This window comes from Coloeus monedula (genome assembly GCF_965178545.1).
Source record: "Coloeus monedula genome assembly, chromosome: 2".
Lineage (NCBI taxonomy): Eukaryota > Metazoa > Chordata > Aves > Passeriformes > Corvidae > Coloeus > Coloeus monedula.
The window spans coordinates 83,598,582-83,621,859 of NC_138782.1; the positions used below are offsets into that span (position 1 = coordinate 83,598,582).

Consider the following 23,278-nt stretch of genomic DNA (forward strand, 5'->3'; position numbering starts at 1 on the left):
CTGCTTTATGTGGGGATTTTCCTATCTTCCACCTGAGTGCACAAGTACCATGTACTCAGTCTATGCTGACACAAATTTCCCTAACAAGAAAAGTCAGCTAATACCCATCACCTTCACTAGAAAAAGGAAATTATTTAAGCAGTTAACTTTTGCTCTTACCAAAGAGCAAAACTTCATGTATTTGTAATTATTCTCTCCCCTTCTCTTCCTCAAGGCGTTTTTAGGGAGTTAGGACCAGTTTGGAAGAACACACAGCAGAGCCTGAACACAAAATTTGTTGTCTTCTTTAGCATACTTGTTTTATTTGTTTTTAAATCTAGTTCAGGGAGCTAGGAGGCATTTTATAATAATGACTCAAATCCTATCAGCTTATAAGGATGTTAATACTGCTTCATCACTTCTGTGGCCTACACAGCCAGTGCTGCCCGTTTGGCTTGCTAGCCTGAGTTGTATCAGGGGTCTGTTAAATATCACACATCAAAGAAGCCTGGACTGGCACAACAATACAGTATTTGGAACATGAGCATTAATAGACCAGAACATTACACAGGGAAGATGAGCATTAAAAAACAACATCTCTATTCAAGCCTGTCCAGGCACTCAGAATGTATCTCTCAACATTCAGGCACCGCTGACTTTGACTCAGTATGCAAAGTTAGCAAGGAGTGGTGTAGTGGGAACACAGCCCTCGCTCTGCTGGGAAGGTTTACTGGCACCTTGGTGGCACATTAACAACCTCCCCATGTCAGCCTTGCCACGTGGTCAGTCTTCTGCTTGCTGGGCTTTATGAAGCCCAGGAGCTCCAGTTCAGAAACAGCTCGAATAAAGCGAGCGCTGGACATGTGAGTGAAGGAAACCAAGTACACTTTTTATGACACAGTGACAGAGACACTGTTCTCTTCTAGGAGGGCAAGATTTCTAAGTCATGGTAGGCACAGATTACACAACGTGTTGCACAATAAAATTGCTGGAAATAAGGGCAGAGCACGAGTTGCCTACAGAAGCACAAATCTTCAATCTGATCAGTACTTGTGCCACATGCATACGATGTGACAGCAAAGGAAGAGTTCTTTTTCCCACTGCTGAGAGAAGCTTAAAGCCTACAAACGTACCAATTATGTGGCGTCTCACAAGAATTTATACTTTTATGTCCCTTGACAAAAAAATGGATAGATAATTATGGAGATTTCTTCTGAGGTTTCACAGCACCACCTTCTCCTTACTTTTTATTTGCTCTGCCTTTCTTGCTGCCTGCCTGACATACAGGTTTATATTCCTGAGTTACAGAATTTAATTTATTGTGAGTGACAATTAACAATGGAGCTTGTAAAAAAGGAAAGCCAGGAAAGCCAGGTATAGTATTAGAGCATATAATTATCCTTCTTTTAGTTAAGCCTTTTTTGGTACAACTATTCATTTCTTCTCTGTAGCAGCACTACTGCTGTAGCCATGAGTTTTGGTTCTAATGCTCATCTATTAAGTATTTTTTAGACCTCAGTTCAGGATCAGGACAAAGTAAGGAGCAGAACGGGTGTCCTGTGGAAACGAAGTTCTCAGCTCTAAGGAACTAGAACATAATGAACTACTGCTTCTGTTTCTCCATCTGCTCTCTAGGTCACAGCCCTCTTTCCATCTGTTCCCCAGTAATGCTCTACCCCTATCTAGCAGCCATACCAACTCTGATGATTATATCAGTTTCAACTTGTTTTATGAACTTTTGGTTCTGTTTCAGACCCAAACAACTCCTATAGACAAAAGCTGCTCTCTTACCACACCACTTCCAGCCCAACTATTTCAACTGATCTATTTCTTAGACACTTTCAGTACATTAAGACTGTTTAAGTTTTCTAAAATTAGTTAATTAGGGCACATGAAACTGTATTTTAAAACCCCTGGTCATAAATCCTGTAAGCTTTTCAATGGCAATCTTGAGAGAAATGAGAAAGGATACTGGATAGTATCATCCACCTGGTCTGAGGAAGCTGCATCTGCATTTGGTTCCTCAGCTGCCATCACCACAGTTGAGAAAGCCTAGAAAGGGAAAAACAGCACAGATTTATTCCAGTTCATAGACAGATACAAAATAGTGAGCTCTGAGCTGAAGGCTATCATTCAGGGGCAGTAAGATCTTGCAAGGAGAACTCTGTGAGCATGTCAGTTCAGCAGCAATTGAAGAGCAAGCAAGGTTACATATTACCATGGCAATACAAAATGCAAGACATCACTCTCTGAACTCACGTGCCTGCATTTTAAATCTCACACAGTTCCGGGTCCTGACCCATTCTCAGAGAAACTACAGAACTGAAAAAATATTCTCAAAGTGAGACTGCTTAAGTATTCTCGGGAAGTGATAGAGGTAAGTTGGCTGTGAAGAAATCTTTAAAACTGAGGGACAGCAAGAGTCTGGATAGGAATATACAATACACAAGCAAGACAGCAGCAAACAGAACACACTTGGAACAAGTAGAAAGAGTATCCTCTGAACTGCAGGTAGTTGAACTACAGAGTTTCTTGCAGAGGATGCTGTGGTTACTAAAATGTACTGGTAATGACATCCAGGTAGGTTTACAAAATACAGAAGAAGCACTCAAGTTCAGGAAACTTTAGAACCAAAGTGTGATTGTTAGCCACGGAGACTTTATCATATTAATGTATGTTCTCTTCCTATACTACCTCTTCTCTTGGCTACAATATGAGACAGGTTATCAAGCTAGAATGGCCCGTGCTTTTCCCTGGCACAAGCATTCTCTCCAAGAGCCCCACTTGCCTGTTTCTGTAAAAGTGTCACAGAATACTTAAAAACAAAAAAGAAATGCCATTTTTTTAAGCACAAAACCTGATCCGTGCAGAGCATAAAACAGAAGCAAAACAGTTTCACCACAGAATAACAGAGCTGGAAATAAATGATTCACAATAGAGCATGACTTATTTGAGTTACTGTGGGTACTGTGGACCATGGTATGCAATGATTTAAGCTGTCAAAAGGAGCACTAAAGAAAAGCAGACATGCAGCAGAAAGATAAATCAGAATACTGAAAGCAGGTAAAGGTACTGTTTGCATCATCACATACCTCTAACCAATCAACGAGATTAATCAATCTGCCACACTCCAAATGAAGCTTATACACTATGCATATGTCAGGGGCTTTATTAGAAATGCCTCCTCCATCACATTTCAAAGCTTGATTCTGATGAAAAAAAATTGAAGGCAGTAATGGTCAGTGTTTAATCTTGAGCAATTTTAAGGGCTAGATAAAGCATTATTTCAGGTAATTCAGATAGTAGGTATTTTAAGCAAATGTTTACTGTTTGTGTGTTTAATGGCAAGTTGATGGTACAAAGAAAAAAACCAACAAACAGGAAAATAAGAAAGCATACCATCAAAAAAACCCCAACAAAACCCCACACACCTACTTCACTCCTGGTGTTCCTTCAATAACTTCGTACACTTACACAGTATCTACTGGAATGAGTGATTATCTGATTATGCTTTTATGCACTTTTTTGATAGTTCTATTTACATATGAGAGAAACAGTCAGTTTTATGGACTCAAGAGAAGATACAAGTCATGATTTGCCATGTAGAAAATAGGAAAGTATCCTTTTCCCCCTGCTCCCTTGAAAGGAAGACTTAGTACAGATCTGTTGTATGTCCTGAAAATCATAATTGCTTCTCTCATCTCAGAGTTTTATCTTTGAAATGTAACAATCATTTATCTCTGGCAAACTCAGCATCTATAAAGGCAAAAATCTAATTTCTCACAAAGTATTCTACACTGCAGGAAATTCATAGAATTGTTAAGGTTGGAAAAGCCCTAAGATCATCTGAGTCCAATGATTAACCCAGCACTGCCAAGGCCACCATTAAACTATTTTCTTTACTGCCACATCTACATGTCTTTTAAAATCTTACCGGAGATGGCCAGTCCACAACTTCCCTGGGCAGCCTGTTCCAATGCTGCTTCCTTCCAAGAAGAAATTTTTCCAAATATGCAACCTAAACCTCCCTTGGTGGAACTTGAGGCCATTTCCTCTTGTCCTGTCATGGATTCCCTGGGAGAAGAAGCCAACACCCAGCTGGCTACAATCTCCTTTCAGGCAGTTGTAGAGAGTGATAAGGTCCCTCCTGAGCCTCCTTTTCTCCAGGCTAAACACCCCCAGCTCCCTCAGCTGCTCCTCACAGGACACTTCACCAGCTGCGTTGCCCTTCTCTGGACACCCTCCAGCACACCTCAATGTTCTTTTTAAAGTGAGGGGGCCCAGAACTAAACACAGCACTCGAGGTGTGGCCTCACCAGTGCTGAGTACAGGGGGACAATCCCCGCCCTGGTCCTGCTGGCCACACTATTGCTGATACAGGCCAGGTGCCATTGACCTTCCTGACCACCTGGGCACACGCTGGCTCATGTTCAGCTGCTCTCAACCAGCATCCCCAGGTCCTTTTCTGCTGGGCAGATTTCCAGCCCCTTGGATTCAGGTCATCAGCACTGAACCATTTACTTGGGAAGTTAAAAAGCCACTCGAGCCAGAGGCAAAACCCCCTGTACAGCTGGAGAAACTGACGGCATTTCATTTGTTTCATGCACTCTAAGAAGTCAGCTGTCTTAACAGGAAAACAACCACTGATCATTCCTTTCAGCTCATATAAGTTTTTTTCTGAAATGCTTTCATATGCTAGTAAAATATACAATCTACTTTTGGGAAATTAAGCTGTAGCAATGACAGACACCTTCAAAAGAAAAATGTTTTTCAAGATAGGAAAGAAGGCTAGGCAAAGAATGTAGCTTTGCTCAAGAATCTCTAGTTTACCCATAGATCTCAATCCCTGCAATTTTTGAGACTCTGCTCCAGTTTGGACTCTGGCACTTTTGAGACATTTCACAATTTCCAGTACACCTAGCAATTTTCAAGTTTATTTACTCTCTACAAGGAACATAAAAGCTGTAGACCTTAGGTTAATATCTCTCAGTTCGTTACAAGATGGTTTCCAGAAAAATTCAGAGCAATATGGCTAACTCAAAATATTACAATGCAGACATTAGTTTATCAGACTGTAACTCAGGAGTGTACCATAATAGTGTCAAATACTCCTGTGTTAGTACCTGGCACACATGAGGTTACACTTCTGGCTGATCTAGATCTTGCAGCTCACCGCTGCCCAGAAGGACAACACTGTGCCCTTCTCTTTTCCCCTCTCTTACTGCACCCAGCTCTGTGGTTTCCTACTACTCACCCAGGTGCCACCCTGGCAATGCTGGACACTTTGCACTGATTTTCTAATTTTAAGGTCAAGACAGTTATCACAACCAAGACAGGATGCAACTTCCAGAGCAACTGCACACTCCTGGAACAGGTTCATCTGTAGAAATTAGTATCTAGCTGGGTCACACACAGGTGCCAAGAATGATCCAGGAAGATATTCCTGATGGGCACTGCGGGGTCTGTGCCAGCACCTGAGAGAACCCAGCCTGCCTTGTGATCACTGGGCCAAGCCTCTGCAGTGCAGCCGGAGGGAGCCGCAGCTACCAGCAGGGAAACCTCCCCTTCCTGAGGCTGCAGCACACGTGTGGTCCCAAGAGAAATAACCAGGCTGACAAGCAGGAAGCTGCCCTAGAATGAGCAGCCAGTTGTGAAACCATCTGCACAGCACAGAGGTGCTGCTCCCAAAAGAACAGGAGTGGGAGCAACCCAGAACACTGCTGATGAGGAAATGCTCTTGCCTGACCCTGCTCCAAGGCTAGACAGAGGATACACTCATACCTTGCTCTGAAATCAATGCTGTGATCCCCAGGACCAAATCCTCTTTCCCTAATATGGGAGCTGGTATCCCAAGTTTCAGCTTGTTCAGTTTTCAAGGGATCAGTGAAAACAGAATGATACTGGGTTTGGTGCAGGTTTTTTTGGGTTCTCTTCTCCCCCACCTCCATAAATATAACCCTTGGTTCATGTTTTGCTAAATAAGGAACTGGACTGGACTCCTGTAAAGCAATGCATCACATACTAATCATTCACTGGTACTCGACTGAAGCTCTTTTCTGTACTGGCCCTCTGGAAGGAACAGTTCTGGAGAACTTTGCTCTAGTCACGGTGCAGAAAAATACAAACCACACAAAAGTTATAGACAGAAAAAATACTTGACTCACATGGATTAAAATGCTAAGCAAGGTACTCAGCCAATACTGCTACTGTTAGAAACTATGCCAAAAATTCACCATCTTCTCAGAAAACATTGGAAATATGTTAAAGCATGTCCAAGTACAAAGTACAGGATGACAGAGAGCTTTAAATCTGGTCAACTCATCACATAGAAAAGAATACTTATTAAACACATTGGTAGTTAGATCTTCCTAGCTGTCCTAGTCTATATTTTTACAGGTCTTCTAAAAATATAAATTACTGAGGTTCATAGTAGGTTTCTTTAATGGTAACTTGCTAACTACTGTTTTCACAAATAAGCTCTGTAAGTGGTTTCAGTAATAACTCCTGCACACAGCAAAACTGATAACCCTCATTCAAATCAAGGACAGTGCCAACAAACCCAATACCAGGTTGTAGATTTCAGAGGCTGATCTTTATCAAGTATGGTTCCTGGTAAGTGTTGGCCTTGACTCAAGTAGCACATTACTCAGATACAGCTACAACCAATACTTCCTTCAAAATTATGATCAGTTTTTAAAGAAAAATGTTAGGGCATAAGAACAACTTCAAGTACCACCTATAATAAAGGACAAAAAGAAATGTATGTTCACTCCTTTTCCAAATCCTAGTCTATTTTTTCTTTTGGTCATCCTGTCAGTTTGACTCACGAAAGAAGTGGAAAATAGTCTGCTTTTCTCTTCTAGAAAAGGGCAGGGTTAGGCTGATAGAATCAAGGACAATCCTTTTCTTGGACTCAGAAAACACAGGATATCAATACATAACAAGTATGAAAATAAAATTACCAAGAAAAACAAAGGACTCAGTTAAATATGCTGTATTTAAGCTATTTTAATGTTATGATTCCACCTGAACAGCCTTTACCTTGCAGCTAATCTACATAGTGAGGACTGAGCACCAGCCCTATAAAGAAAGTTTCTGGAAAGAGTAACAGACACAGTATTTTTCCCATGGACAGTCATCCCAATTGTAATGGAGGACAAAATTACTTTCCTGATACATTTACAGAAGAAAGAAAATATCATGGTTAGAATACGCTCTGGAAAATGGATTCCTCCTACAGAATTCTTTCCAGAATTACCTTCTTTATTTCAGCCAGACAGATTCCCCAGCTCTTTGAACAAAGTCCCCAGTTGCTTATCAGCACTTGCTAGCTCTCTGCAAAACAGCTGAATACGTGCCAAGCTTCATGAAACAGCAAAACTCAGCCTTGCACACCATCCTCACACAGCCTTCCAGAACCACCCTGGCACCACAAACAGCCCACTTGTTTCTTACCTTCAGGTACCAGTGTGGGTTATTTAAAGCTGTGTGCAGTGCAGTCCTGGGGGCAGCATTCAGGTGCCCTCGGAGAACAGTGGCTGTGTTGAAATACACGATCTCATGCAGGGTCCTGTGGTCTGCAGGAACAAGGTATTTTCTGGAAAAGCAGGAGGTATGGGGGGAGTGGTGGAGACACAAGCTTCAGCTTAAGGGAAACAACAGAAATCTGCTGCAGTCAGACTACAAAAATGCATATTTCCCAATCAGTACTGAAAAATCTCTGCAAAACAAGATGAACAGCACTGAAATAAACTTTTAAGCAGAGAAGTCTGTTATTATCAACTCTACATCTAATGGACTTAGCATAGAACTCTAGCTGGGACATTGACAAAAATAAGGGCAGCAGCTACAGTGCTAACCCAGTCAAGTGCTCCACAGATCTTGCTTATCTATCTCAAGGACTCATAATGAGTCTCTGCTCATCTTTGTCTTCCTATCTGAAGCTTTTTGCTTGGCACAGTCATACTTCTGTTGGCTTCTCTGCCTCCCTCCCACCCTCTATAATTAACAAGTGCCTTCATCTCTGCCCCCACCACAAGCCTTTCACATTTTCCTCTACAGAGCTGCCTCCAAAACTGTATCTGCTATGGGTTGCTCACCAAAACAGTTCCCAAAATGGACAGGATATCACACTTGACATCTGTACAGTTTCATAAGTAGAACAGATCAGCAAAGATTAGGGTAAAGACTTTTGACTTTATTTTGCCACTTACACCCACTCCTCCCTCAACACTGTCTCAGTAGCCAAAGTAGGTTGGTCAATTCGTATCCTAATTATTTCAACTGATCTATTGAAAAAGAGGTGCGGGTTTTTTTGGGTTTTTTTAGTTATTATTTTTAGAATCATCAAAGAAAGAATAGGAAGGGAAAGAAAAAGTGTGCCACAGGGACTGAGACACAATTTCAACAAGATTAACATGTTAGTAAAATTTCATTTGCAACTTGTGGTGCAAACTAATGCAGGAATATAAAACAGGAAGGCTCACCTTACAAGACTGTCTATATAGTCAACAACTTCAAAACGAAGCATTTCAAACTTTGTCAGTTTCTTAGACCTTCTTGATTCCTTCAACTCCAACAAAGTCTTTAAAAAAAAATGGTGCATAAGACTACATGGGAGGCAGTTATTCTCTGGAGAACACAATCTACATGTTTAGCATGTATAATTAATTTTTGCTGGCATGTTCTCTGATGATGTTGGAAATGTAATCATGCAGTTATTTTTATTTAGGCCAATGTATTCAGTTCTCAAACCCGTAGGAGTTTGAGAATTTCAAAGAAATATGTTTAGGCAGAATGTCTAAATTACAAGTTAAATAAAAAGAAAACCCATCTAATTTGCATTTTAAAATCCTGGTTTATGATAGATATTTTCTATAATTTTCTATGTGTCAGGAAGGCCTGAAATACATAGTTGGTACTTATTCATTCATTTTTAAGATGAGACACTCACACACAACCCTTTACTCAGAGCTCCAGCAAGCTGGGAAGAACTAACCATGAACATTTTAAAACATTAATTTAAGGAACCAGTCAGTAAAGCCTAGGCAGGCCTAACCTTCTGAAGGTGATAAAGATCTGTCTTCTTCTGGAGCTCCTTTTGTGACGATACGGACACATCTCGTTCTTGGGAAGCTTCTGCTACTAGAACAAAACTAATGTTTGATATGTGGGGTAAATTTTTCCTACATAAACCTCCTAACCCAAGCAATCTTAGAAGTACTCAGTAGTTACTTGTTCACATAGACCCAACCACAGGCAGTTTTTGGGTCTTGCATCTTGTAAAAGACTGTTAAAAAAGGAGTCTGCAGTGCAACTTAGCCAACAGCGATTAAATAACAGAATCAATTCAGCCCTGAGCAAAGGCCCAGCACAAGCCCTGCACATTGCTTTAATTCTGTTTAGGCGTTCCTAAGTCTCCTAAGTCATACTCTCAACATTTATAAACTGGACAGATTAGTGCTATGTACTACTGATGCTTTTGGTGTCTTCAAAAACCCACATGCTGCATTTTTTTTCCCTTCTCATGTGCAGAAAAATACTGAGTAAGAAACGAGTTCCCCCTACATAACCCAGAAAATGCAACCAGAGCAGCAAACAGAAACATGCTGAGGTATTTCATTGCGCCGTTTTGTCATCACCTTAATTTAGAACAAAATTTCATCTTCATGGACATGTAGTTTGTTGATCAATTGCACCAATTACTAGTAATTTTTAGGTAAAAACAAAGAAGCAGAATCCCAAAGCAGAATCAATGCTAGGACGAGTGATAATCAAAACAAAAGGTATCTAGATTTCTTGCCTTACTTAAGAGGATGGCAGATGGAGATTTCACCCACATATCACAGGTAAAGCTCTATCAGCAGTGACAATCATGACATTTAAAAGCTTTTTGGTGACCTGCAGAGAACAATTTGGTATCTTCCAGGGTCCTGTGGACATTTGTGAGAGTACTGAAGACTTCAAATCAGAGAACTTCCTCTCCACTAGTACACCAATATGTTTTTTTATTTTACAAATCCTTCAGCTCAAAATAGACTGAATGTGAAGATATTTTGTTTGTTCAAGCTTCATTTTATGTTTTTCAGTTCATTAGGCAGTCAGGACAATGGACTTTGTTGTTGTTATAAAAAAATAGTATTTTGGACTATCCTTTCACTCTAGGGGCTCTGTCGGCAATTTGGGTACATCAAATTCTTGGCAGACTTCTGAAAACTCCCACTGAAGATCAATACCATCACAAAAATATAAAGTAAGTTCTCTAACCCAGCAATCTATTAATGTACAGTGTATCTTAACTTCCCCTTCTCACTTTTCCTTTGGAGCTTAAATCCACTTTGAAAACAAAGATCTTTCATGCATACAGCAGACCTTCTCCACTTTAAAACCATCTTCAAGTCCTAAGTGAAAATAAATACTGTCTTCTTTGCTTTATAGTTCTGCAAGTTCTGAATCCCCAGAGCTGTTCTTTATTTATTTCCTCAAGGTAAAAATCCAACTACTTGAAAGCCTTTGGCTTCAATTCTTTTTTCCAAACTAGACAAACCTTTAGTTTTCCATCATAGTTCAGATTCCTCAGTGCTGGTACCATCAGTGACACACACAGCTTTTTCAGAGTGATGACCTACTTTCTCTACCATAGCTCTGCTCTTACTACAACTATTAAAAAATACATGCTACAGACAAGAGCTGATTCTTTTAGACAACCCTCCATTAACCCTACAGTGTTACATGACTAATTAATATTGACTGCATTTGGGGGTTGTTGCCTACTTGTCCAAATGCTGGGTAGCAACCACACTGGTCATGAGCTTAATTAATATGCATAAAACAGACCCGATGATAACCAATTAATCTTCAAAAGCCAATCTTTGGGCAGTGCTTCTCCATAATTCAGGGAAAGCAAGGAAATTCCTATTCCAAGAATGCTGGAATACATCATACTCCTATTTCAGAAAGAATGCAGCAGTTTCAGTTAACCTGCCTCTGACAGACACAATGCTGCTACTTGTTTGCCTTGCTAAGCTGTGAAATATGTCCTCTGCCATGAACAATCAAGTCTATGGGCTTGATGAGTTACAGCCTGACAGCAGAGCCCTGACAACCTGCACTTGGGGTCCTAGCTCTGAACGTGCAGGGGAAAGAAACTTACACACATTTGGGCTAAATACCATGTCATAAGGAAGTCTGCTGCTTTTTATCTTTCAAAATAGTTCGTTTTTAATGACTGCAACATCTGCTAAATGCTCAAAATACATTTATGAGAGATTTAGGGGATAATGTTTGCTGATCTGTCCAATTTCTTATCTTACATCACTCTTCTGTATTATAAAAAACACAAACCACACATCAGTAAAGAATACAAACATTTCCTAATTTTGTCCATGTATTTAAAAAAAAAATCCTGCAAATATGATGGTTTAATATGATGACAGGCTATCTCAGGGAAAATGGAACTCATTGGTCAGATTACAAAACAGTTTTTATATAATTTGCAATGGAATACATGATGGTTCACACCCACCTTCTAGATTCTGAAACTGGGTCAAGAACTCCTTCAACTTTTCTACTGTCTTATCAAACTCCTTTCCAGAAGATGACATCAAAATTTCCACACACTGTTGGAGCATGGTTACCAAATCAGTCTTATTCAACATCCTAAAAGATAAATTGTTGGCTGAAGTTGAAACACAGAATGATGAAACAAGTGTTCTTAGCTGAAAGAAGTTTAAAAAAATAAAATTGAAAAATTCATTTTAATAGAAAAAATCTCCACAATTTCAAGCATTCAATCTTGAAGCAAAGTAAATTTTTTTCCTGCTGTCACTAACAGAAAGAAACAAACCAATTAGGCTTGGCGATGATGTCCTTCACATTTTCCTGCAGAACAGTAGTTTTTCTGATTATCTAAAAACACTTGCTGGACGCAGGAGTTGCAGTTTTTGAAACTGTGAGTCAGACACCAAAACAAAACAAAAAAACCCCAACACCCAAAACCCTATCATGGTAGGGTTGAGAACTCATTCCCAAGAACAGTAAATAAAATGGTAAAAAAAACCCCACTATGTAAACACATCCACAGAATTACTCCATGTGACTCAAAATTACTCTCAAAAGAAATCTGTATGCTGTTTTCTGTATTTAATTGCTGTACATCTAACCATCACTAGAATCCCAAAACCGTCCAAGTTGGAAGGGATCTCTCGAAATCATCTAGCCAGCCTCCAGCTCGGCATTTACTTACTATTTTGTCATTAGGGCTTTTCCCAAATGTCACCAAGCACTGCCCAGTCTCAAAATCTTACTTTAAAAGATATCAAAGCAGTGATGGTGGTCAGTGTCTCAGGCAGTGGGTTTCCATATCAGCTACCTAAAAACTGACAAAGATTTTAAGGAAGAATTCAGAAGAGGCTGGGGAAGCTTTGTGGATGTCTGGAGGGATAATTGCAATTTGAGCTCTAGTTTCTAACTGGCAATTGATACTAAATGCTTATAAAGGTTAAAATTTAGAACTTCAGTTTATCTGCTTCAGGGTTACAGATTTTTTGCAAGTCAAGTACTGCCTTCAGATACACTTGTTTTATACAGAAAAGCATAAAGAGTTAACAACAGAAAGGATGCCCTTGACCACACAAAAGGCTAAAAAAACATTTTGAAACTATCTTGTATAATATAATGGGTAAACAAGATAGCTTGTTCTAGGCCAGACAAAACACTGCAGCTAAACACCCAAGATGGAGAGAAGATAACCAGATCTGGAGATCTGTGAATGAGAAAGAACAAATTTATTTCCATAGTATTATTCAAAAGGAAATTGCAAGTTCTAGAAAAAATTATTTACAACAATGGGATTACAGGGCCCAAAGAACAGGTAAGAAGACAGTTATCACAAATGAGAAATCAGTAAAGGATCCTTTTCAACCTTCTAGGTTTGAGATTACTGCAAAGTATGCCAGGTATCAGTGGGGTTAAGATTTTAATTTTGTGAGGAGTCGGGGTTAAAGCAGAAAGGAAGATCTCAAATTACCAAAAGGCAGTAAATAAATGTCTCTGATTATTCAGACAAAAGTTATGAAAGAGAAAAAAGGAAGCTAGAATGAAGTCCACAGAAACTCCTTCTGAATGCTGAAGTGGGGAATCACCTGAAGAAGCGATACCAGACTGGTCAGCACCAAAATGACTGGTCACAGAAGGGAAGGACTGTGACAAGCAGCATGTGATGAAAAGCCATCCATACTTAGCAGACAAAAACCAGAGTACAACATCTAGACAGAAGACAATAGGGCAGACAGTCCTTGAAGTTTTGCCACACAAAATGTTGATGAGATGTCCCAGCCAGTTAGCTCTACATAACCAATCAAGTGAGACTCTCTCCAATCTTCTTGATCTCTCTCTTCTGATGGAATTAATGCAAAATGAACTAAAGCTCACACATTCTCTCTGTCATCCCATGGTATCTTTAGACTCTGGAAAACTCAGGTAGAGTAACTACTGTCTAGATTGCTCAAGTTAGATTACCTGAAGCACCATCTTTGAGGAGAGCACTTCTAGCAGAAGGGATAAAAGCCTGTCCAGGGAAAGGCTGAAGTAGAGAAACCAATCATGTAAGAAACATGGTTCAGCAACTTAAAACCCTACATTCAAACATAATTAATAAAAAGCAAGTGAGAGATTTCGTTAGAGAATGAGAAATAAGCTGACCTAAAGCTTCTCTATTTTTTTACTTTCTAAATACAAGGGGAAAAAACATGGATTCCAGAAAAACGCTGAAAAGGAATATGGGATGGGGAGGGGTGAACATAAGGATATATCAACAGGTGATGTGGCTCCTGGGAAGGCAGAGATATTAAGGAACAGTGAATAACTTCTAAACCTGAGCAAAAGGGGAAAAAAAAAAAGATTGTGAGTAGAAGGGGAAAGACTACATTTTATCATTTTCTTCTAAAAGATAGCAGCAAGATTCTATATAGAAAAAGCAGAGACAAGAGGAAGTATTTGTCAAAAGACAAACAGAAGTCAAAAGCTGAAAAAATGATAATCACAGCTAGAATTCAAAGTATTTGAAGAAACTGTGTTGGAGGAGTTTTGTTAGAAAATGACAAAATTTCTGGATTAAAAAAAAAAAAAGAATCATAGAATCATCATCAGTGAAAGCAGCAACCATGATCACTGTATTTCTATCAGAGGCTCCCACAGTGGGAGCCAGGACCAGAAGAACAACAGGAGGGAGATGAACAGATAAGAATAAAACGGGAGCAAGCCAGAATCTGATGGCAGCATCAACTTTGAGATAGGAGTAGAGACAGATGAATTCAGAGAGGATGAAAGCAAATTTAACACAGGAGAAGAAAAAGGAGAGGGAAAAATGGCCAAGAGTTAGTAAGAGATTATAGACAGACAGTAGAGGAAAGCAGAATGACACATTGTGGGCAAGAGCTCAGAGGTGATTGAGTGCTGTCAAGATTCAGGAGAGTCAGAGAAGGAACACAAAGGAAGGACTGCAGAAATGACAACTGTAATCCTTTCAAAGGGATGAGGGTGAAAGAACACAGAAAAGTGGCTGTGCGTAAGAACCACTCAGTATGGCAAAGGTACAGTTTGAGGAGTGTGTTTCCTTGTGTGTGTATCAGCCCAGAAAGTTACCCTCCACCCACCACTGGTACGGTTTTTCTGTGCAGTTTTACTATCAGACACATCAAACCTGACCAGCTCAGGGGGTCTGGAAGAGGCAGCTACAGTAACGGGGTCACACCAGTTCCCTGTGGGACATAGCCAAGGGATTGTTTGAATGAGTGCAACTATCAGGAGACAGACACCTGCCATGTGTCTGTTTAAAGCACATTTAGAAGTCTGTAGCTGCAACACTGCAACTGAAAGGTTTTCTATCAAGAAAACTGGCTTTGATGATTTTGGCATTTTAAATACTGACAGACAACACAAGTACAGGCTCTCCTAAAGTCCTACGCTCACCGTATCACAAAAAATTAACTCAGTCCCTGTAAAAACTGTTAAGGCAATTAGGAAGAGAAGGAAAGCAGTAAAATAAAAAAGAAAGGCCTCAGCTACTATTCATTTGGAACAGATTCTAATTATCATTAACAGATTAAAATTTAAGCCAACTAAGACTAATAATTTGATTGATAATATCTACTGCAATTATACTGTAAAAGGCAAAACCCAACTCGTTCTCATTCCCACAAAGTAATCTCAGTGGTTTCAGCATAATTACTCAGGGCATATGAGAGATTAGAACCTGACTGAATTTCACAGAAATCAGTAGAAAACCAAACTGAAAACAGCAGCCAATTACACTTGCAAAAAACCCTAAAACTAGCTGTGAACAGGCAATATTCTCAGCTTTAACTTCCAGAAGAAATGATGACTGATATTTTCCATGTGTACAGTGGTATTAAAACAAAATGGGGGGAAAAAAATCACCTTGCTAGCTGAAGAGATGACTCATACTCCTCTGTCTCCCACACTCGGGTTTCCAAACAGGCACAGTGCAACTCCCTGATCTGTTATGCAGAAGGTGAAGAAAGGATAAAGTGTTTTACAAAGTAATGTGGAAATCTTACAACAAGCTGTTCAAAGCAATATGCAATTCCTTTAGAGCTTGTTTTCCAAAGATGCAGAATGATTGCAAAAGAAATGAGAGCTCTTAATATCTTCCAGAACTAAGCTTCTGCTGGAGGCTGTTGCTCTGCACCAGGTTGCAAACAACATTCAGGTGAAGAGAACTGCAGTGAGCAGAAAGGAACTCCAATCAAATGCCCCAACTAAAACATCCTTTTATTCTCAAATACTGGGACAGTTCATGCTGCTTTTGTAGTCAGTGACAGATTCTAGCAACAGTATGGAATACATTGAGAACTGAGAGACAAGTGCACATGCACAGAATATATAATTGCTCTTCTACTGGAAGAAATCACTTAGCATGAGAAGGTGGATTAAACTACATTAGAGCATCAGGACTATTAGGAGCAATTATCACTGTTCCTCCTACTATTGCTTTTTTCTGCACAGAAGGTTGCTAAAAACTCAGTCTCTTAATCTGAATTTGACTAGTGATCTAATAGATGGTAGGAGAGTGTACATTGTCTGCAATGCATACAGATAATCCCAGATGTGGGAAAGTCAATGTGTGGATTTTTTTGCTAATCTGTGCACCTGCCTCCTCCTGGAAACTCCTTCCTGTTGACTGACATGGTACCATCCCTACCAGTAAAGAAACCACACACTGCTGTCCTCCGCCCATAGCAAGAAAGCATCTGTCTCCATTTTAAGAAGCAGGGGGCAAAACAGCACTTTACTAAATAAAGAGTAAATATTTATTTAGATGTCATACTTTGAGGCCAAAAAAACCCCCTAAAACCAAAACCACAAAAACAACAAAAAGCACATATAACAGTACATCACCTGCTTGCCCAAAGGATACTTCGGAAGAGAAGATGTGAAAACATGAAGACATCTCAGAATTGAAACATAATTTTCATGGTAAACATGTAAGTCCTCCAGCAACTCCTCTGTTTCTTCCTACAGTGATAGAATAATTTTTGAAGTAATTCTGACATCCATTTAAAACTCTCATACAGCACTTAAAATGACTCTGAAGTTTTGATATTGTAGTATGCTATGATTTAAATCACCAATCTTAAATTGAGACCACTAAGCAAACAAGCTGTATTTTAACACTTCACTGCATTCACATTGCATATTGTTACCTTTACTTTCTTCCTCCAGCTCAGTAGAGATTTGCTCCTGATTAGCATTATTTTACCATTTTCAGCTATATTTAGGCCTTTAGATTTGAAATGTCATCTCACAAGAGTATACACTATCCCTTTATCAGGCAATGAGAAGTTATGTAGCTACTTTTACTTGAAAACTTGCATTTTTATACTACAAATGCCATTTAAAAATTTATTTCTTATATTGTGGGTGGCTGCTGGTTTTATTAGTTATGTGTACATAAAAAGACCAGTTCACAGAAAACAAGCAGATACTCAGTTGCTGCTCCTACGTGTTTTTAATTTGACTTTTGTTTATTCATGGATTGAAAACTACAGAAATTAAAAAATCACATTTAGGAAAAATAAATTATTGACTGCTTCTACTGAATTTTCTGGATGGCACATTATCACTGGCCTCCCATGGAAGCACATACTAACACTTCTGGAAAGCCACACTCAAAAATTCTGGTAACTGTACTAAAGTACTTTGGGCTCCTTACATTTAAGTTCGTGAATCAAAAGATCTTCTCTCCCCTGTCTTCAGACAAAAATAAAGAGGAAAAAACCACAGGATCCTCTACATGACCCTTTTGCTTAACTCTGAGCAAACTATTCCAAATGGAAAGAGGAAAATAAAATAAGCCACTGAAGTTTCCCAGTTAAACTGAAACAAAGGGTATCAACAATAAAAGAAAAGCAAAACCTTGTCTGCAGGCAATATAAGGAAGTACAGATGTATGGAAAGAAAAGGTATCATACTGCAAAGACTGAAAGTAACAAAGAGTGGTACAGAGAGCTTTCTGATGTTAAAAAAAGTTTTAAATTATTAAAAACATTAATGATATTTCTCCCCCTAGACTTTTTATATATTGAAATTTAAGAGTCACTGATATAACAACTGTTAAGGGAACTTCCAAAACCGTAGGGTAGACACTCAACAATTTCGTATTTTAATTCTAAGTAGGATCATTAAGAAAGAAATTATCCCCACCACAAAATAAGCTAAGAAAAGAAAGCAAGTTCACTCTAATGCTGCTGTATCAATCTTATTTCCCCAAACCCCAAGCATTATTAACACATCTGTATTTCCCTCATCTTGGTCCTAGCTCAAGACAGATATAGCTAATATAAGTAAATAGCAATGTATTTTGCCAAATAATGAAGTGAAAAGGCATAATCCATTTTAGAAGAGTTTGAAAATGTTATTAGAAGACTATGCAATATTATTTCCAGAACAGAGATAAAAGACACAAATTGCCACATTTACATAGTTTCAAATTAAAGTTGCCATGAAACCTTTCAGACAGATTTGTTAAAAATTAGGATGCAAAATTACTTTTAAAACTGATTATTTTAAACAGGTGAAACTCTTCCCATAGTTCTTAAAAGAAGTGGTAACAACATGGAATAAAAATGCATCTGATAAAGTGTATTGCAGGTTTAGGGGCTAAGATGGAAGACTCAAGTGACCTGGTGCTGAAACACGAACAATAAGTTTATATGGAAGACTACTATAGTGACTCTGAAAGTGTTTCCAAAGTTGGGCATGATACTGTAGATCAGCGTGACACCAGAATAAACAGCACCTCATTAATGCAGCAGTAGCACCTTTTCTTCCCAGGCAGAATACACTGCCAGCTTGGCAAGGCAGTAATGGTCCTACCTCTGTTGTAGAGGTTAGAACAAGTGTCTTCAATTAAAATTTGTGAGAAGCATGATATGCAACCAAACACGAGAATTCCAGCTTCCTTCCCAAACTTACAGGGTGAAGCTTGTGAAATAAGGGGTGTGTTATTAAACATGTAAAGTTGAAAACATATAAAGTTTAAGCGCATGAGTATTCAACTTCCAAAGCAGGTGTGGATAAAGGACAAGGGAATAGTAGTAGCTTAAGCTATTTTTGCCAGTGAAGGTAATGGATCATAAAATGATGTAAAATCATGTCTCATCTTGAAAACTGTAACTGCACTTGCAAAGTTGCCTGTTCCTAACCTCCCTCCAGCCATTACCATTGTTTTTCATACTTGAGAAAGCCTTACACACCAGGCAAGTACCATTTGCCTGACAGGTTACAAATACTTGAAATGAAGAGTCAGGAGAAACCCTTTACCTTCAGCAATGTTTCTACTGGGAGTGGCTCAGATGGTGAAAATAACCAACAGATTTTTGTTGGTGAATTCCTAAAGGGCTCACAATAGTAGTAGTCTGGCTTCAATCAGTTGGCAAAACTTCAGATAAACATCTAACAAATTAGTTTTAATCCTGTATGAGGTCTAGTGTGAATGTGTGCCTTGGGACACAGACTCTGCCCTACTGAGTTCAAACAGAAAGTGAGGCTATGAAGGATTAAGAACTTAAGAAATAACCTCCAAGGTTACTTACACATTCTTCAAACACTTAACTGACCTTCCAAGAAAGGCAGTCTGAGTAAGCATGGAAAGACCTGGGCATAAATAAACCTTGTATCCTTCTTTTTAAGCAGTTATATTTCTAGATATAACTAAAAGTTGATGTAATAAAGTTGAGCAGCTTCGTATAAAGGCTGACCTGGCAACCCCAGAGATCTGGAATTTTGACCTGCCAATCCTAATTTGTCATTACTGGTCACAAAGCATAGTACATTCTGTATGAAAGATGTTATACAGAACTATACATCTTGGTCTTGTATTTTATTATCCTCCACCAAGTGATATATTGGGCAAGTTATTTCAGTTCTCCAAGGATATTCTTAAAATTTTACCTTTAAGAAGCTGTCATTTGTCAGCAGTGCAACCTGTTTCCCTGACTCTTGCTTTTCCACATACCTTATGGCAAGGAAAAAAAAACCAACATAAAATTATAATGTAAAGGAAGATTCTATGATTAGAAACATTTAAAATGTTTATGCTGCTGTAAGAAATATGTATCTTTCTTTGGAAAGATTCAAAAAGGACAGTCAAATCCAACAAGTTGAAAGGCCACTCCAAAACCCTAGAGATTATGCTTCAAATCAGTTTAACAAGTTCAAAAGTCATTTACGGTTATTTGTCAGAATAACTTGTTTCTGTATGAAGAACAAGAAGAAAAAAAAATCAATTCAAGTGATTACACATCACAGAAGCTGTACTCTCTAGACTAGAATATTAAGGCTTCCTGAAATTATTTACAACTGTCCTCTGATCAATTTACCTTTGCTACAGAAACATGTGCACAAATGAGCTACAGTGTTCACAGAACTACATTTACAGATTCTTTTCATCTTTTTTAAAGCTGACTCAGTATATGATTGTCCAGAAAATGTATTTCCACCTTTACCTTCTGAAAGAGGGCAGTCTCCGAATGTTTTCACACTGACCATGGGATAAAGAATAAACTCTCTTCTTAACATCTACCAGTTGGCAACACAGTACACTTAGAGGCTGGGAATAGAAGTGTTCCACAACACAGAGCTGAAAAACAAACCAAGAACTAGGGATGTTAATAAAATTCCAGCTCCTTCCTTTTAATGCTTTCTTACCACTACACTGCATATACTACAATGGTAGTAATGATACTCCTTTAAAAAAAAATTACAATTCATAAATATTCCATAAGTCACTACAGGACATTGATTACACAGTTGTAAACAGTCACATTAATTACCTTCTTTGCTATATGTGCTATTCATTTTCAGCTTTCCCCCCTCTTACATAACATCACACATAGATATAATGACATGATGGTGATCTCTTGTATTTATCACTTAGAAAATCTGATCTGAAATTGCTTCATCCTTGAATACTTTTAATACACAAGGACACAGCTATACACTGTCAGGTCTAAAACTTGTATTTGTATGTCAGGCCAATGGAGAAGTATTAAATTTTGATGACTCTTTCACATAAGAGGAGTTGAGACCTATGAGAGCCCACATAGCTCTGTCTTCAGGAAGAGGTACTATGGCCAGGATACTTCTCCTGGCCACATGTAATCACTGAATCTTATGTATCAAAAAATCTATTCTAAATGAAATTCTAAATGCCTGTGACATTAAAAGGGCTTATTTCAGGTTCACACATGGAACTAGGCAAGAAAGAAACAATTTCACAGTCCCACATTAAAACAGATGACAGGGGCTACAAATTCTTCAGAGAACTCTTGTCTGCAATCCACAAGAGCTACAAGGAGACCTAGACACAGAAATATATCTAGATATGAAGAACTATATAAGACAATAAAAATTTAACTATTGTGCTCAGTAGAGACTCTTTTTGGAAACCCTAAGCTCTTCCACTTTGCCTCCTGAGAGAGGGTAAATGTAACTCCCACATTGCTACACAGCTGCTTAGAGCACAATTATTACCTACTCTGAGGCACCAAGTAAACGATGTTGCAGCTCCTGTTTCCCTGAAAAGGTAGGAACTGCCAGAAGAGTTCAAGTGCGGAAGATACACTCCTGTAGCCTTCTCACACCAAGACAAACCAGAGTACAAGGACCCCATAAAGATGATCAGAACTGGAGACTTCTGCCAGGGGTGTTAGAAAGCTACAAATTAATCTATAGCAAAACACAGCTCTTTCTGCCCACTTTCTTTAAGCCAGGTCACCCTTTTAAATGTAACCTTAAAATATCACGGGTTCTGTGGCAGAGTAAGCTTTTATGTGCTTCTTCATACCTGTCCTACAAGTTTGCTCTTAAACCCGTACCAGTAAAGGTTTTAAAACACCCATCTGTTCACAGATCCAAACTGTTTCCAAAGGATATTTTTTCATACAATTCAGCAATATTAGAACCTAAGACATCTTTCAGTGCCTTGTAATTACCCTTTGTTTTCACAACCATAATTTGAATTCTTGTTACCATTGCCTACCTGAAATCCTTTGATAAAATTCTGGACAGAAAAATCATGGTACAGGAATATGTTGATGAGCACCTGCAGAACTTTCTCACCCAGTTTAAAGGGAAACCGGGGTGTCAGAAGCAGCTAAGAGGGAGAAAAAAGAAAAAGTAGCCATAGTAGAAATTTTCTCCTGAATTCAAATTAGCAGAACTTATATAAACAACTTGATACAACTCTTAGTATGTGTTAACATTCAACTAAACGACATACTAAAAACACTGCCAACTCCTAAAAATAGTATTTCTACTAAAACATCCATACAAAGATTGATTTTCAGTTTATTATTTTACCACATCTTCCTAAGTATCTTCCACTAATATAACGTTTGAAGTTAGTTTTGCTTAATGCTATTTCTGTAAAATTACAAATAGGATAGAGACTGCTTAATAAACACTGATACCACTACTTTTAGCATGTGTAACAGATTTTGGAAATCCAGCACAAATCCAGCACACTCTACCAAGAATCCACACACACAACACTTATATGGCCTGAACATATGGATAACTCAGCTAGTGTCTGACAGGTGGTTAAGACTCAGGCTGAACTTTATTTTTCAAAGTTTAGGCTAAGTTTCAAAGCTATCTTTTTCTGGACCAAAGTAAAACTGAAATCACAGCTTGACTTTAATGAAGAAGTGTGAATGTCAGTGTAATTGCACAAGCCAATGCAAATGCAAGACGAAAGCAGGTGTGTGTGTGTGTGTGTGTGTGTGTGTGTGTGTGTATGTGTCTCAGTATGAGAAGAGAGCTCTCAGTATTACACTGCTCTGCAGCTGCGAGTAGAAATATCCAAAATCCACAGATTTCAGGAGCAGAGTCCTTTTCAAAACCTTCAGACAAACCTGCCTTTAAAGGCAACACATGCGAACTGTGCTTCAACACACACACATTCCTCCTTTCTATTTATAAAGGGAATTACCTTGTCAATTATAGTAGACAGGTGCTCCTTACAAGAAAGGGACTGGAAAAGCTCTATGCACAGCAGAGAGGAAACTGAGTGAGGAAGTAATCTGTGGATAATCATTGGTGATGTAGCGATTCCAAAAATCAGCACTAGAGGTAATTCATGGATATGTTGACTGGATAAAGGGGGAAGGGGAAAAAAAAGTAATAGTTACATTATAGAAGCTTGTGTCACAAATGCATTGTGTTCCTACTACAGCACTGAGCTTAGATGCAGAGAGGGGTAAATTAAAAGATTCATTGCCAGTAAACCAAAAGAATTTTGGGGTCAAATAAAATGAAAAAAAAAGGATGCTATTTAAAGCCCTGAAGTAGATAAGAAAATGAAATTTCGTTTTAGGATTAAATTTCAGAAAGTGGCACAAAAAGCATCATTTCAGATAGAGTCTTGCGCTGATCCTACCTTCCCAAAAATTTATATCCAGAGAACTGAGTCTTATAATAGAATTTTTTCAAAGAGAAAAAATAAGAAGATGCATTAAATAGCTAACAGTCAAGAAAATTTATAAGATTTACACCATTTAATAAATTCAAAATAAGTATGAAACATCTCCAACATTCTATGTTCCAACCACATGTAAGAAAAAAAATTCTGACTTCCCCAGATTATCTTTCTCTTCAGGTAATTTTTTAGTATTTGCTTTAGAACTGAAAACCAGGACCGAATGTGTATTCCTTGTGGACAGCATACAATTTATACAAAATACAGTGTTTTCAGTATCATTTCATCATTATTTTCCAT

At 38.6% G+C, this 23,278-nt stretch overlaps 1 protein-coding gene across 2 annotated transcripts in view; it reads right to left on the bottom strand.

Annotated features, from left to right (window-relative positions):
* Positions 1–398: 398 nt before the first annotated feature.
* The window catches only part of ORC3 (origin recognition complex subunit 3), a 35,667-nt gene continuing 12,787 nt past the window's right edge, over positions 399–23,278 (bottom strand). The window contains exons 8-20 of one of the 2 annotated variants that reach the window (XM_082302200.1): positions 22,493–22,652; positions 21,542–21,655; positions 20,007–20,140; positions 19,453–19,516; positions 16,399–16,515; positions 15,418–15,497; positions 11,504–11,637; positions 9,038–9,120; positions 8,466–8,563; positions 7,435–7,576; positions 3,072–3,188; positions 1,952–2,031; positions 399–834 (exon numbers count right to left, since the gene is read on the bottom strand). In XM_082302200.1, coding sequence (XP_082158326.1) covers positions 729–834; positions 1,952–2,031; positions 3,072–3,188; positions 7,435–7,576; positions 8,466–8,563; positions 9,038–9,120; positions 11,504–11,637; positions 15,418–15,497; positions 16,399–16,515; positions 19,453–19,516; positions 20,007–20,140; positions 21,542–21,655; positions 22,493–22,652 — 1,429 coding nt within the window. In that variant the 3' untranslated portion in view covers positions 399–728. Of the gene's footprint in view, positions 835–1,951; positions 2,032–3,071; positions 3,189–7,434; positions 7,577–8,465; positions 8,564–9,037; positions 9,124–11,503; positions 11,638–15,417; positions 15,498–16,398; positions 16,516–19,452; positions 19,517–20,006; positions 20,141–21,541; positions 21,656–22,492; positions 22,653–23,278 lie in introns of both variants that reach the window. The other variant, XM_082302199.1, reaches the window with a different exon arrangement.